This window comes from Typopeltis vanoorti, chromosome 3 (genome assembly GCF_054136105.1).
Source record: "Typopeltis vanoorti isolate ZY-2024b chromosome 3, IOZ_Tvanoo_1.0, whole genome shotgun sequence".
Classification (NCBI taxonomy): domain Eukaryota; kingdom Metazoa; phylum Arthropoda; class Arachnida; order Uropygi; family Thelyphonidae; genus Typopeltis; species Typopeltis vanoorti.
Window position 1 is genome coordinate 128,801,287 of NC_143551.1, and position 15,715 is coordinate 128,817,001.

The following is a 15,715-nucleotide window of genomic DNA, read 5'->3' on the forward strand; positions in this document are numbered from 1 at the left end:
AAATTGAAAAGCAGTGGTCCAAGAACAGATCCCTGTGGCACTCCACTAGTCACAAGCCGTCTTTTAGACTCCACTCCTGAATAAACCACTCTCTGGTATCTCTCCTTCAACCACCCTCCTATCCATCTCACCAATCCTATATCTATCCCCCATCTGCTCAGTTTACTGATTAGGGTTCTATGTGGTATCCTATCAAAAGCCTTGGCAAGGTCCAGTAGTATTACTGTAAACCCATTACCCCTATCCAGTTGAGCCGTCACTGTGTTATAAAACGTGAGCAAGTTACTGAGGCATGATCTACCCTTCACAAAACCATGTTGTCCCCCATACAATATCCCATTTTCATCTATCCAATCCTGTATTCTTTTCTTGACTAATTTCTCTAAGACCTTGACAATGATTCCTGATATGCTAATCGGTTGGTAATTTACAACAGCAGTCTTGGAACCACCTTTATGCAGTGGAACTATTTTCCCCTCTTTCCACCCTCTCGGAACTAACCCAGACCTGAGACTCAAATTAAACAAAATGGTCAAGGGTACTGACAATTCTTTAGCTGCTTCTCGTACAACACGAGCTGGTATACCATCCAATCCCACAGATGTATTGACATTGAGGTTATGCAATAGACTACTCACCTCCACTTCATTCACCACAATTCCCATATAATCTACTGGTACATTTGTTTCTGCAATGTCACCGCCTGGATGATATATTCTTGCAAAGTGCTCACTCAGTAACTCAACTATATCAACTGATTCAGTTACCTCCCTACCATCGGCATTCTTTAAAATCATTCTGCCATGTACATTTTTCCTTTTACTTGCTACATATCTAAAAAACTGTTTAGGATTCTCTTTAGCCTGCATGGCCAATGTTCTTTCGTAATCCTTTTTTGCTTTTCTTACCACACTCGTTACCCTTCTGGCCTGCGCTTTATACCATTCGTGTGCCTGCCGGTCACCTTTCTCCTTAAATTCCCTCCATAGTTGTTTCTCTTTTTGCAGCTCAAGCTTAATGGTGTTATTCATCCATTTAACCCCTATTTGATTTATTATTCGGACTCTAGGTATACAGTCAGCCAATGCTTCATGCAAACACTTCTTAACTACCTCCCATGCACTATCGACTTCTAGTCCTTGCAGTTGTACATGCCATGGCACTGAACCAATCAAACTCCTAAGCTTGTCATACTTTCCAGCCCGATAATTCCACATGTACCCTGTCTTAATTGAAAATTCTACACCTTTAGCCACCTCCCAAGTCAAGACCCTATGATCACTCTCACCGATTGGTGGCAATGTGGTCATATTTGTTACAGTCAAATCCTCAGATGTAATTACTAGGTCAAGCACTCTCTGACCCCTAGTATTTTCCATTACATGCTGTCGCAGATAGTTATCCCTTAATAACCGCATAAAATCCAATTCCTTCCTCCCGTGTGTCCTCTCCTCACTCCAATCAATGCGACCATAGTTGAAATCTCCCATAATAATCACCCTCCTTCCACTCATTTCTTCTATTTGCTTGTGCATACTGTCACCACCATCTTTTCCATCACCTGGTCTATAGCAGCACCCAATTGTATATTTAATTCTGCTAGCCACAATCTCACACCAAATGGCCTCAAATGTGCTCTTTTCTCTATCCTGCAATTCAACTTCTATTCTCCTTGGCTGCAGCTCATCAGCTATCATCAACAATACTCCCCCCCCCCATTTTATTCTCCCTGTCATTCCTGAACACACTATACCCATCACATTCAATCCCACTAGCTATATCATCTACAGTCAGCCATGTTTCACTAATACCAATAACCTGTGGTCTGGAAGTGCCAACCATGGCCAAAAACTCTTCCTTCTTGTTCCTAATACTCCTAGCATTAGTGTACATGAATTTAAGACCCCCCCATTAGCCCCAATCCTACCTTGATGCCTTATATTAACTATCCCACTCTGATTTGTTGTCCTTATTTGCTCGGGCATATTATATTCATTCTTACATTCAACTGCCTCCCTAAGGACTGTATATCTACCCCCCCCTTAATAAATCTAGTTTCCCTGAATTTGCACATCCACCACATTCAGCAACACTTTCTCAAATCTTCTTCTCAAGATCAGAGTATAAAGCTTTGGTTATGCAAGATCTTTAAGCTCATGATTGTACACAAGATTTGCCAAAAGAAGAAAAGGAATGATATGCACTGTCATCAGCATAGTTATAGATAGATTTGAAATTAGAAAAGTTTCATTATGTACAGGAGGAAGAGAGGGTGAAAGTACAGAGCCTTGAAGTGAGCAATGGTGAAGTTATCTGAAGAGGGGGAAAAGCCACTGATCATGACATGTAGTGAATGACCAGAAAGGAAGATGGCAACATTTGTATAGGGATGAAGGTAGACTATCAGACAGTAGACTGCCCAGCAATCGTATGTGCCAGACCCAGTCATTGTTTTTCTATAACTCTTCTTTAATTTGATCCCAATAGATGAGTAAAAGTTGATGTTTAACATATATTGTTCTTAAATATATTATTGTCCCATGCAATTCCACTTACACAACACAAATATACCATTCTGAGTGTTTGCGTAGCAAACTTATTATATCGCTTTTTCCAGCTCCACAAAACTTAAATACAACATCTCATTATATTTCCATGATTTCTACACTATTTATTTTAAAATAAAAATCTAGTCTTGGCAAATCCCTATTTGGCTTGAATGAACCTAGCATGTTTTTCCTCTAATTTCTCTTCAATAATATTTTTAAGCACTTTAAGAAAGTATGCTTGCATAAATCTTACATGGACACTTAGAGAAAATTCCTTTGTAATCCTCACATTGTTTTATTTCTCTTTTTATTGATGGACACTGTGAAATCTTAGAATATCATCTACTTAAACTGCCTCTAAACAATTCAGATTTTTAACAGCTTTTTCTACCTCAAATACTATATACATGTATTCTTAACTATAAGCTTCCTGTATATTTTCTACCACTGTTCTTGTCATGCTTATCTCATTTATTAATTTTTCAAAGGTTTATATGTATATGCAATCAGGACCAGATACATCTTTGTGTCCAAATTACTCAGAATTCCGATTTCTTTCTGGCAGATTGGCATGAGTGTCAGTTCTTGTTGTGTGGGCAGTACTTTGCAAATCATCAATGCCAAAATTGGAAGAATATAATGATGCCAGTAGTTGTTTTGTTGTTTTTTCTTTGGGTGAAGTTACAATAGAACCATTTGGATGCGAAAACAGTGGAAATTATTATTATTATTATTATTATTATTATTATTATCTGACCTCTGTGGAGTCAAAGGACTCGTAACGGGAGGTCTCTATTCTCTCATCCCAAAAGATCATTGACCATACTTTGAACCAATTCATGGCTTTTGCACTCAATCACACTTTCAGGAAATGTATTCCACTCAACAATCACTCTCCATGCAAAGAACCAGCTTCTCACTCCCCTGCTCACACCTTCCTTATACAGTTTCCATGGATGGCCCTTGCCTCCCTCTACTCTATGAAATATCTTTTCCACATTAATCTGTGACAATTCCTCACCAACACATATGTCTCAATCATATCTGCTCTTCTTCTATTCACAAGGCTCTGTAAGTTGCATTCCTACAATCTCTCCTCATATCTAATATTTCACAGACCAGACACTAACTTAGTAAACCTTCTCCAATACATCCTCATCCCCCTGAAAACCAGGTGACCAAATCTGTGCACAGTAGTCCATATGTGGCCTGATCAAAGCCTTACAAGGAAACTATAACCTCTTAGCTTCTGCATGTCAATGTCTTCCTCATTACTGCCATAATCCATTGGGATGTTCTTAGAATTTTAGCAATGTGATCCCTAAAATTCAAGTCTCTGACCAACATCACTCCCAAATCTCTCATCTCCTGCAAAATTTCTCCATTAATTGCATCCTAACCTTGCCTACCAAACTTCAAGACCTTGCAACTTTCTGCAACATTAAATTGACAGCTCCAATCATTTGCCCACTTACATAATCTATTCAGATCCTCCTGCAAAGCCACAACATCTGCTCTGCTTCTCATAGCCTTTCCCAACTTTTGCATCATTGGCTAACAGCTGGACTTCTTCATTTAAGCAGTTCCGAAGTTATCAACATAAAAATTAAACAATAATGGTCTCAAAACAGATCCCAGTGGGACTCCACCAGTGATCTTCCTCTTTTGGAAGTACCACTCCACCATAAACAACCTGCTGATACCTGTCTGACAGCCAATCAGCTATCCAACTTACTGTGAAATGTAAATGAGTAGAAGCTAGCTACACCTAAGGCCTTGACTAGGGACCAAAAGACTCAACTGCCATTAGAACAGGAGGCAAAAAAAATTTGTATTTTCAGTTACTGCAAAAAACAGTAACAAGCTAAGTACAATGCTGAAGTTTTCTCAAGTCATTTTGATCTGCTGAATATTTTTCATGGAATGCTTGTTGAAAAATCAATGCTTGGACAGTGGTTGGGAATTATGGGTGGAGTGAAAGATGAAGGTCATCATCATTACAGTTAGAATTCTTTCCATTATTCAGTCTTAGATGTTTGGATCACAAAAAATAAAGCAGTAATGAGACCATGGAAAGAGATGTCAAGGAGTTTATCTCATTTAGCACCCTTCTAATGCCAGAAGACATGACAATCACCACATTAAACTCGTGATGATTATCCTTTGTGCATAGTGCAGTTTATTTAAATCATCTAGCAGGATCTCCATTGACTATTGCTCTCCTACTTTTGCACCATTGGCAAATAACTGAATATTTTCCCATTAGCTCATTTTCCATATCACAGATGTAAAAATTAAACAGTAGCTGCCCAAGTGCCAAGCTCTGCATTAAACACCATAAGTCACCCTCTTTCTCCTGGATTCAATTCCTCTATATACTGCTCTCTGAAAGCTATCTATCAAGTACCCTCTTATCAATAATCACCAGCTTCATATCTATTTCAGTTTGTTAAAATTTTTAGAACAGAGTTCCTTGTAGTATCCTCTTGAATGCCTTTACAAAGTCTAGCAAAATCAGTGTAGTAATTTCCTTTATTCAAATCAACTGTCACTTTATTATGAAAAGTAAGCAAATTACTAAGGCATGACCTACCTTTCACAAAACCATGCTGTCCCTCCCTTAGTGTATCATATTCCTGTCCATCAATTCCTTTTACCAACTTCTCTAATACTATTACCACCACTCCTAAGATACTGACTGGTCTGTAATTTGTTACCTCTGTCTTGGAGCCTCCTTTATGCAACAGAACTATTTCTGCCCTCTCTCCTCCTCTGGAGCCTTTCCAAAGCTGAGATTTACACAGCTTAGTCAGAGAGACTACCAATTCCCCACATTATGAGCGATATTACTAGGATGTTCTTTTTTTTTCTGATCTTGATACTGACTGGTATCAAGATTGTAATTTGTAACCTCTGTCTTAGAGACTCTTTTAAGTCTCACCTTTCCAAAGCTGAGCCTTAAAGAGCTTAGTCAGAGAGACTGCAAATTCCCTTGCACATTATGAGCCATATTACTAAGATGTTCTTTTTTTTTCTGATCTTGGCATAACTTACATTCTGATCTATGTACAATAAGCTGTGGTGCTCATTGTGGTTATCTTACCAGACTGAATGTTCACAACAGCTTTGAAAGCAACTCTGAAAATTTATTCCTTTAGTAATGCTGCAGTCTTACAGACTGTCTACCAATATATGAAACAGACATGGTCTCTATGCCAGATGTCAATATTTCTTCCTTTTCTTGGGTTTTGTGATTGTATGTAAATGATTTCTTCTTAAGGGAGTGAATAATGTCCAGCTTCTAAGAAGTTGGGCATTATTCATACTCTTAATGGATCTTGCATGGATATAGAATTTTACATGGGTAAGTTTTCAATAGATATCAATAAAGAAATTACATTTTCTGATTTTTTTGTTAATATATCTTGAGATGGTGCAAACTTTTCCATGAAAAGATTTGCTACTAGTGGTGATAATGAACTGCCCATAGTTAAGTCTAATTGTTGAGTGTAGAAGTTCGGTTATCCCATTTAAAGGAATAGGATTTTTTTTCTAGACAATACAGAAAAAACTCTGTAATGTCTATAAAAAAATCTTCTTTTCAGCATTTGTTCAGTAGCAGTCCTGGGGTCTGCTACTTTGACAATTTTCTTCCACTTATTTCTATCTTGAGCATCCCTCCTTTCTACTCCAACTTCTTCCATATCCCTTTTAATGTTTTCTCACCATCTTTTCCTTGGTCTTCCTTTTCTTCTTTTACCCTTCACATCCATTGTTGTGACTCTCTGAATTGGGTGGTTTACTGGTCTTCTCCATACATGGCTGGCCCACCTCAATCTACTTTTCTCTCACTTTGTCACTAATTTTTCTAACTCCCATCTCCTTCCTAATATCTTTGTTTCTCCTATGCTCTTTCCTTGATGTTCCATTTATCCATCTTGGCATCCTCATCTCTGCTCTTTCCAATTGTTCCTCCTGAGTTCTCTTTGTTGCCCATGTCTCTGCATCGTATAACAAGGCCGGTATAATGGCTGATTTATATATACTTGTTTTTTTACTTTTTTCAGTGCATATTTGTTGCATATCACTCCTGACATCTCTTTCCGTTTAGTCCAACCTGGGATCCGGAAAAGTCGCCCCTAGCATTTTGCCCCTGGCACATTTCACCCCCTGTAGATAATGAGTGGGCTACAAAAATGTAAATAATACACCTAATTTTTTAATAATTCTAATTTACTTTGTCTTAATAGAATAAATGCACATTATTATTTTTTAAAACTTGAAGTTGTATGCAATGCGTCTAAGGTAATCAATCACATTACAAATTTTGAAAATCTTTGACTATTGTTTTTATTTTAGCAGAAATTGAAGCATACTTCTTGTTTCTTTGATTGCCTGAATTACCAGCAATTAGTTGTGTAATTTCGAAATTGTGCAGCCCTTGTTGTTTCTTTAAAAGAATCAACGAATTGGTAAATATTTGGGAATAAAGTAGCACAAGTTTCTTGAAATCCCCTGTGCCACCCCTCCACGGCGTTGTTGGTACGATGCTGATCATGCAGTGTTCGTGTGTAAACATTCCACAATTCGATGGCAAAAATGGGTAATTGCCGGCCTCTCCGTTGTCTTCTTCCAATATATGTATCTTCAAAGTAGTTTGCAATCACCATAGCTTCAATGGGGAAGTCATCAGCTTCAACTAAATCTTTAAATGCTTGAATAACATTAGCAGGAGGAATAAATGCCAATGCCAGAATCATTCGGATCCAACGAGCAAATTCATGGTCTTGTTCGTATCAGGCTTTTAAGCCTTCATTCTATACCTTTCGCGAAATGCTTTGGGAAAGATTAAAAAAAACAACAACCGGTATTTACAATACCAGGAAATTCTTGTTCAAAGGCTTGCATGGCACGTTGTTCGAAATCTGTCATAGGTCGCTGGGGTTGGAAACCTGGTTGTAGATTTTTAACTTCTTGAAGCAACATGATGTATGTGGCAGGAGTTTTGTTTGGCAGAAGCACATAGACCACTGGAATAACTGCATTGAATTGAACCACATGAATTGTATTAAGCTGCTGGAAATGTGTGGGTACTGTGCTAAGAGTTGCATCAGAAAACCACTCCTGGCTACACACAAATAACTGAAGATTGTTACTAGTGGAAAAAATAAGCATGTGACCCAGGAGCAGTTTGTCCTGAGAATCATACATCAAAAACTGTTGTACATTGCCATCGATAATAATTTCTTGATAATTTTGTGGAATTACTAGGTCCTGGAGATTGCTCGGTAAAGCAGGAGTACCATTGTTGCATCGAACATGACGAATGGTTCATTTAAGTGAATCCTTTTTAGGAAGTAATGCCGTGACATTGGCATGAGCCTCTGCAATTACTGATGCAACAATTTGCATCAGTAATTGCAGAGGCTTACACAATCAAGAGGATTAATCAATCAAGATGCAAAAATAATATGTAGATATTGAAATGCGTGTGATGCACCGCCAATAATGAGACAGCAAAAACTGCAAACATGCGCTGTCCACTATTCCCCCCCCCCATGTCCGTCACTAACCACGTGACTATCGCCCTCGTGGTCAAGTATGTATTCTTTCCATTGTGAAAGGATTAACAGTTCCAGTTAATACTTTCATAATGGAAAGTGAACCCTGAAGACATACAAAAGGGGAGAAATCAGTTTAAAAGCTACATGACAATTTGTACACGAATTAATTTTGAAAATTTGTTAGGAAAAGTTAGGGTTATCAGAAGTTCACTTCGAGTAATCGACAGAGTTTAACATTGAAAAATTAACATCCACTAAAGGGGCTAGGACTTCAATAAAAATTTGAGTTATCGAGAGTTGACTGTATTTACATTTTTGTAACCTACTCATTATCTACAGGGGGCGACTTTTCCGTAAACCGTCCAACCTACCCTAATTCTTTCTCTGACTGCTAAGTTACATGTGCCTTCCCTCTCTATGGTTGATCCCAGGTACCTAAAAGTCAACTTCTTTCAAGATACCACCTTCTCTATCCTTTATGCTAATTTCTTCATATCCTTCCCTCTCACTAACCACTACTTCAGTTTTCTTAGTATTTATCTTTAGACCCATATCCTCCAAGGTATTTTGTTACTCTATAAAACTCTTTTGGGTCTCTTTTACAGTTGCACCTGTGAAAGCCAAGTTGTCTGCAAATAACATATGGTGTATTTTTGGCTACTCCTTTACTGAGTGCATCTAAAATACTCACAAAAAGAAACGAGCTAAGTGACCTGACCCTTGATGCAAGCTCACTTTGATGTTGAAAAATTCTGTTGTTCCAATGCTCATTTTATTGCCGTCTCGGTTTTTTCCATACATCGCTTTTATAATCCTTAATTAATTTTTCTGTTACACCATTCCTTCTGAGGGCCCAGTAGATGAGGTCCCTTGGTATTCTGTCATATGCCTTTTCAATCTGCAAATATACGGGTAAGCCTTTTATTTTTCTCAAGGTACTTTTCTTCCAGTTGTCTCACCACATAGATTGCATCTGTTGTTTCTTTCCCTTTCATGAAACCACATTACATCTGGTTAATGTCCACTATTTCTCTCAATTTCTTATCCACTATTCTTTCAAATGTCTTTATAGGTGTTCGGTAAGTTTTATTCCTCTGTAGTTTCCACAGTCCAGTATGTTGCCTTTAGTTTGTAAATAGGTACTACAAAGTTCCTTTCCAGTCCTTTGGTATCTTTTCTTCTCTTCACACTTTATTAAATAGTTCACGTGGTCCAGTCCTGCTCCTCCTTCTCCTACTGCTTTTATCATTTCCATTACTATTTCTGATGGTCCTGGTGCTTTGTTGTTTTTCATTTTTCTTATTGCTTCTATTACTTCTTCCTTTGTAACTTCCATCTCTGGACCCTGTATGCTTCCTGCTCCTCCAGATCTTCCTCTCAATTTCTGTATTTAACAACTCTGCAAAATATCCCTTCCATCTGTCCTTCACCTTCTTTTGATCTACTAATATGGTATTATTTTCAAAATCTTTTGTGCTATTGCTTTTCTACTTTGCTAAGAAAATCAAATAAAATAATAAAATCAAATAACAAATAAACGAAAAAAACAATTATTGAGAACAAGACATTCTTCTATGGATACATTGGCTATGTTGAATGATGAGATGCTTACTTCTGCTAATTTTTGCACAAAGTGAGCAAGCTTAATGTTTGATGAATGAACTGATATGTCAATATGATTTTTTTTAACTTGCCTGCTAGGTGATAATAAGTAAGTGGAAGTATTTGCTGTATAGAATTATGACTAAATCAACTAAGAATATGAGGCCAGTATAATACACTGCCTATACACTATATGTTCTTTGGGATAGATTGCTTATTTTGAGGAATGAAAAAAAAATTTCTGTAGGAAAAATCCTGTCATCTCCATGACAAGAAACAAAGAGAACAAGAGATTATCCTTGGAAGCTGTCTAAGACTATGGTTAGCAAAAGCATGAGGATCTTTTTTGTTTGGAGAGAGTGGGGATTGCCAGAGACAGTTGTGAATGCTTTACCAGAAATGAGTGTAAAGAGAGGTATGATAGGCAATGGAGTGAATGATGGTTGGTGTGGACCTTGCAGTGAATCTTTGAACTACATCCTCTATGAACATTACAAAGCTAATTTACATTATATATGATTTCAAGTAGCTCCTGCAAATATTATTTTAGATTAAATTAAAAATTTAATATTTTTAATTAATCTTTAGATTTTTTAAAAAAATAATTAAACAATGTCTTTTTTTTTGTATTACATTTCACTTGTCTTATTTATGAGACTAAGATAAGTGAATGTATTAAACAAGATTAATTTCAAAGATGTGAAGAATCTAGCATTTTTTAAAGTAAATAAATTCAGAGAACCAGAAAGAAACCAATACTCATGATATGAAACTTTTTTAGGTGAAGAAGAAACACACAAAAGCAAATATATAAAAATAAAATGCATGCATACATATATATATATATATATTTATGCACATTTTTTTAACATACCACCCATCCATCCACTTTTTTTTTTTGTCTTCCCTTTAATAAATCTTCTGGATGCTTTCCACTGAAACATGCACATATAATCTTTCGGTTTTCATGACAAGCACGCATCTGAACCACTTGTTTTCTTTGAGTTCTTTCAAGATTATGGTTTTAAAGTTCAGTTCTTTTACTTTTTCTGTCCATTTTGACACTGCTTTACTTCAGACATCATCATCTCTATGTCTATGTTTTTTTCCATATCTTTTGAAAAAAAATTTTAACATCACTGACACACGAGAGTTTGCAAGGTCTATAGTAAATAAATGCAATGCTAGGCTGTGGCTAACTGCAAAGTAATCTGTTGATATTCTTCTTGAAGAGCTTTAGGGAATACTTCACTGTTTCACAGAACCAAAATAAATGGAGTAAAAGAGGAATGGGAGTAGCAGGTTCAGGGAGTCAGCAGTTCAACTGTAAAAGGATGTAGGGCAGCTGCTGCTGCTCTAGTTGCTGTAGGCTTAGCAGAAATGGGGAGATGATGGATACTAGTTCTGCTGAACTATGCTCATGGAAATATATGTTTTGTGTTTTCATGTTGGCCCATGAAAGGTTATTTGTAAACCTATAGTACAATTCATACCGTGGATGGGCTAAGGATTTTTTTTCTCCATTTTCATTGATTTTATATATTTTTTGTATTTTCTACTTATTTTTTAGTAAGTCCAGAAACTCTGCTCTAGAGACCAAACATGGAACTTTTTCGAGCCACTTCAGGCCTTCAATAAGTGGAGCAGTGGTCTTACATCAGGTCATGAAATTCTTCTTCAACTTAAAGACAATCACATCCATGCCCATAGTGGATTCAAACCTGCAGCCAACCAGCCAACCACTTGGCCAACCAGGCCACCAAATAAATGTAAAAGAGGCAAAATATGAAAACTGACTTTCTGTGTGAACAGATGTTTAGTTTCAACATTATTAATGATAGTGGATGAAGAGAGTTTAAGAGAGAGAGAGAGAGAGAGAGAGAAGGATCAACTGAAATGTTGTCTTTTGAACAATATCAAGAAATTTTACAGAGGTTTTAGTTGCAACATCCCAAATGTGAGAGCAATATTCCAATATTGAGAGGATTTCCGATTTGTATAAAGTAAGCAGATGGAGAGATGAAAAATAATGTCTTGAACAAAAAAAAGGTGCTATATGCTAAGGTGCTATAGAAGTAATATGATTATGCCAGGTAAAGAAGTAAGTCAGTCTGAGAAGAGTAATCTGGTCTTAATTTATAAGGTGAGCATTATTAAAGGTAAGGAGAAAAGAATTAAGGTCTTCTATGGAAGAAAAATAGATAAAACTGTGTTTTGTCTATTAAGGTGAGCAAGATGTTACCAGTGTTTAGGACACTTTTATAGATGACTTGAAGCTTGAGATGTTTGAATACTTCAAGATTTGTAGTATGAGTATGATGGATGGAGTGTATATAATACCTCAAACCCCATCTATCATCATGGATGGGGTTTGAGGTCAGTGAAAGAAGGTCGTTTATTAGTGAATTCTAACAGTCTGTTAATAAGGCAGTTTGGTCATTTGAAGAAACTGATCCCAACATGGAGATATTTAGCAAAGTAGACAGAATGATGCTTATCTACTAGAAAGGGAAAACCTGTTCAGACAAAGTTAGACATAATGTACAAATTCTTAAAGAAGCCTATTCCTGTTGTCTAGCCCCTGGGGATAAGCCTGGACTTTCCACAAGTTATGCATCTGGGGGAAACATTTCAAAATGCTTTGCATTTCCTGAATATGAAGAATTTATTGTTGTTTACCTAGCCTCTCCTACCTCCTGCAATTATTCTTTGCTTCACATGTTTCAATCTGATTATTTTACTGGTAAGTTTACAGAAGAACAGTACACTCATGTTTCATTGTGAACTACAGTATTGTACAGTATATACAGAAACTGTATGTTATAATTTGTACATCTGTATTATTTCACTATAAATAGAGTGAAACTAGTTAAAGAATATACAGAGTTGCATATTTTAGATTTAGGCATGTTATTTGTTAACACATCCTTATGGTTCACTGATGTTTTAGCAATACTTGTGACATAGAATCTTCTTGTCTAAAATAAACACACACACACCATTGCTAGTTCAAGTTTGAATATGTATTTATTGAGAGTGCTGAAGCTCTGCTTCATTGTCATAACCTGAATTGTAACTACTGTCTATCCTTACCAAAAGTCTGGGAAAGTCTGATTCTCATCAGTCATCATTTTTTTTAATTATTACATCATGGTGTTCCTTATGCCATAATGCAGCTTGTATGTTTTAAATAATCCATTATTAACACTAATTCTTCCTAGTATTTGTTAGCAATAACAGTCACTCATGATGGCCTGTAATATTTAGGTCGAAATATTTGGAAATAACTAATTTTACTTCACCCTTCATATGTACATGCAATATTGTTTCATCTTATGGTTCACATAGTGATTTCCAACTTATAATGGGATCATTGGAATGGAATCCCATTGTAAGTTGAGAAATACAGTTAACTCTTGCTAAAGCAAATGCAATTATAACAAACTGACTCACTCATGATATCAAATTATAAGTCCAGAGAGAGATTATACTTTTCTTAAAGAAATTCACTACAGCAAACAGTCTATTATAACTATTCCTGTAATTTATGAGAATTTGTTATAGTGAAATATTTGCAATAAGGAATTTCCTTTGATTTCCTACCATTTGACATTTCCAGGACTCTTGATATTAATCTCAGAATTTATAAGTTAAAAAGGTAATGAATACAGAATACATAAAATAAATAATTTCCAGAAATGAGTCTATAAAGTAGAATAAAATATTAAAATAAGCTAAATATCCAAATTATCCCAAATTCTTTCTCTCTGTCTCATGTTGAATAGCTTTTCAAAATATAAAGGTTTCTTAAAGAGCTAATTTTATTATATCAACACACACACACACACACACACACACACACACATATATATATATCACTCAGCTCTGCATCAAGAGAATTAAATAGTGAAGCTTATATATCTGAGGTACTCAGAAAGATAACCTTCATTGTTTAAAATGTTTCTTAAAACAATAAGAAAAACAGACAACAGAGAAAAATACTTACCATATAAAATTATACCTACTGACCACAAATCTGCTTTTGCATCATAATTGTGTTTAAGGAGTATTTCTGGAGCCATATACAAAGGAGAGCCACGAAGTGATGTTGCTTCATCTTCAGGAAAGAGATATTGTGCAAATCCAAAATCTGGAAGAAAAAAATAATAATGTTTTCTCTTGTTAATGGATGACAGACATTAAAGCCCTAAAAAAGGCCTTCAGATTACTAAAAGTAATCTGAGGGCCTTTTTTCATCAGAATAAGAAAGACAACTCACATAAATGAAAACCACATAAGTAGGCATGCAATTAATTTTTACAAATCAGAAAATTTACCCATTCTTATGAAAACTATATAAAATATCTTATTAGATATTAATTGCCTCCATAGCACGATTAGAAGAATAACAGGATATGGCACCCTTTGAAAGGAAAAAAAAACCTGAATTCACTTCAAAATCAGAGATCCCATAAGTGATGGAGTATCAGTATAAACTTATACTGATGGAGTATCAGTATAATTTTGAAGTCAGTATAAACTGGCATGAGGAATTGAATGTTTGGGTAACTCACACAAAGAAAACCTGCATGGTGGAATGTATGAATGTCACAGCAAAAGTACATTTAGTGGTACATGTGCTATGTTATCTACCCGATATCTAGAGCTCGCATTTATTTGTAAACCAAAGGATTATATAGCAGAGTAACGGGTGTTGTATACTTTCTCCAATCATTGGGGCAGAAAATAGCTGGGGCGCATGGAATGGTCTGGTAGGAATTTTATTTTTATAGCACAAAATAGAGACAGTTGTTGATGTTGAAGTGGTTGGTTCACTTGCCTCAACGTACAGACTAGGGATTGGTGAAGTTTGAGTGCTTCAGTTGCCATTCCTATGGCTTGATAGAGAAGAGAGTCTATCCATCGAAGGGTGCTGTCTCTTCTTTCTCTGGCAGAAGCACAGACTTGGTACCCATAATCAAGTTTGGATCTAATCAGTACCCTACACAACAGAAGCAAACAACATTTGTCAGCACCACAAGATGTGGAAGTAAGGATGCAAAGCATGTACACTGCTTTGCAGCACTTGTCTTGTAACTGATGTATATGAAGGACAAAACTGAGTTTCTTGTCAGATATGAGTCCCAAGAATTTGGCTTCTAGTGCAACTGGAATTAAAATTTATCCTAGTATGAGTTCTGGCTCAGGATGAAGCTCAATGGCTGTGGCAAAAATGCATACAAATTGTCTTCTGGTGCAAAAATCTGAACCTGCAAGAGCCCACTTTAGAAGGTCAAGGCTTGCTGCAGCTATCTTTCTATGGTCCTCCTCATTACATGAATGATAAAATATGCAAGGTCGTCTGCACAGAGGGCATTACTTATGGTTGTCCGGTTATTACGTTAAAATTGACTACAAAAAGCATAAACTTAAAACTGAAACTTGTGGGACTTCCACCCCTGGGTATATAGTCGGGGGGGGGGGGGGGTGTCAAAGTGTCAAAGAAAACTTATAGGGGTGCTTAAGGGTCAAAGCAATATAACTGAGAGGAGACCTCCACATAGCCCTTAAAGGAATGAGGAGAACCGACCAGGGCCTCTGACCTAATGTCCAATCCTCACCTTCTCGTGGTGCAGCCTGTTAGGTATCTACCTGGATACTGAATGAACAAGGATGTGCTGGCATTTTGGGATTTAGCTGACCAAATTCCATTCTTATTGGCTTAAACCAATAAAACAATGGTACAACATGACAGCATTTCATGAGAGCTGGGGGTAGCCTGGTTAAACAAGTCCTCATTGTTTTCTCCAGGGAACCAGGGCAAACAGCAAATAGTCTTGTTTGTCAGACTTTTCTTGTTTGAAAAGTTTGCCACTGGAACAAATCCTAAAACACACCCCAACTGAACATCACCAGAGTTAAAAATCAGTACTATCACCATAAGAAGCCTAAATGGCAAAGAAATGGAGCTAGTTGAGGAATTAGATAAGTACCAGATCG

The 15,715-nt window shown here is 36.5% G+C and overlaps 1 protein-coding gene across 4 annotated transcripts in view; it reads right to left on the bottom strand.

Annotated features, from left to right (window-relative positions):
* Window positions 1–15,715, bottom strand: part of LOC150108560 (serine/threonine-protein kinase ULK3-like) — a 268,335-nt gene that overhangs the window by 155,471 nt on the left and 97,149 nt on the right. For all 4 annotated transcript variants that reach the window (XM_090415993.1, XM_090415992.1, XM_090415994.1 and 1 more), the window contains one exon: window positions 13,722–13,865. In XM_090415993.1, coding sequence (XP_090272119.1) covers window positions 13,722–13,865 — 144 coding nt within the window. The remainder of the gene's footprint in view (window positions 1–13,721; window positions 13,866–15,715) is intronic.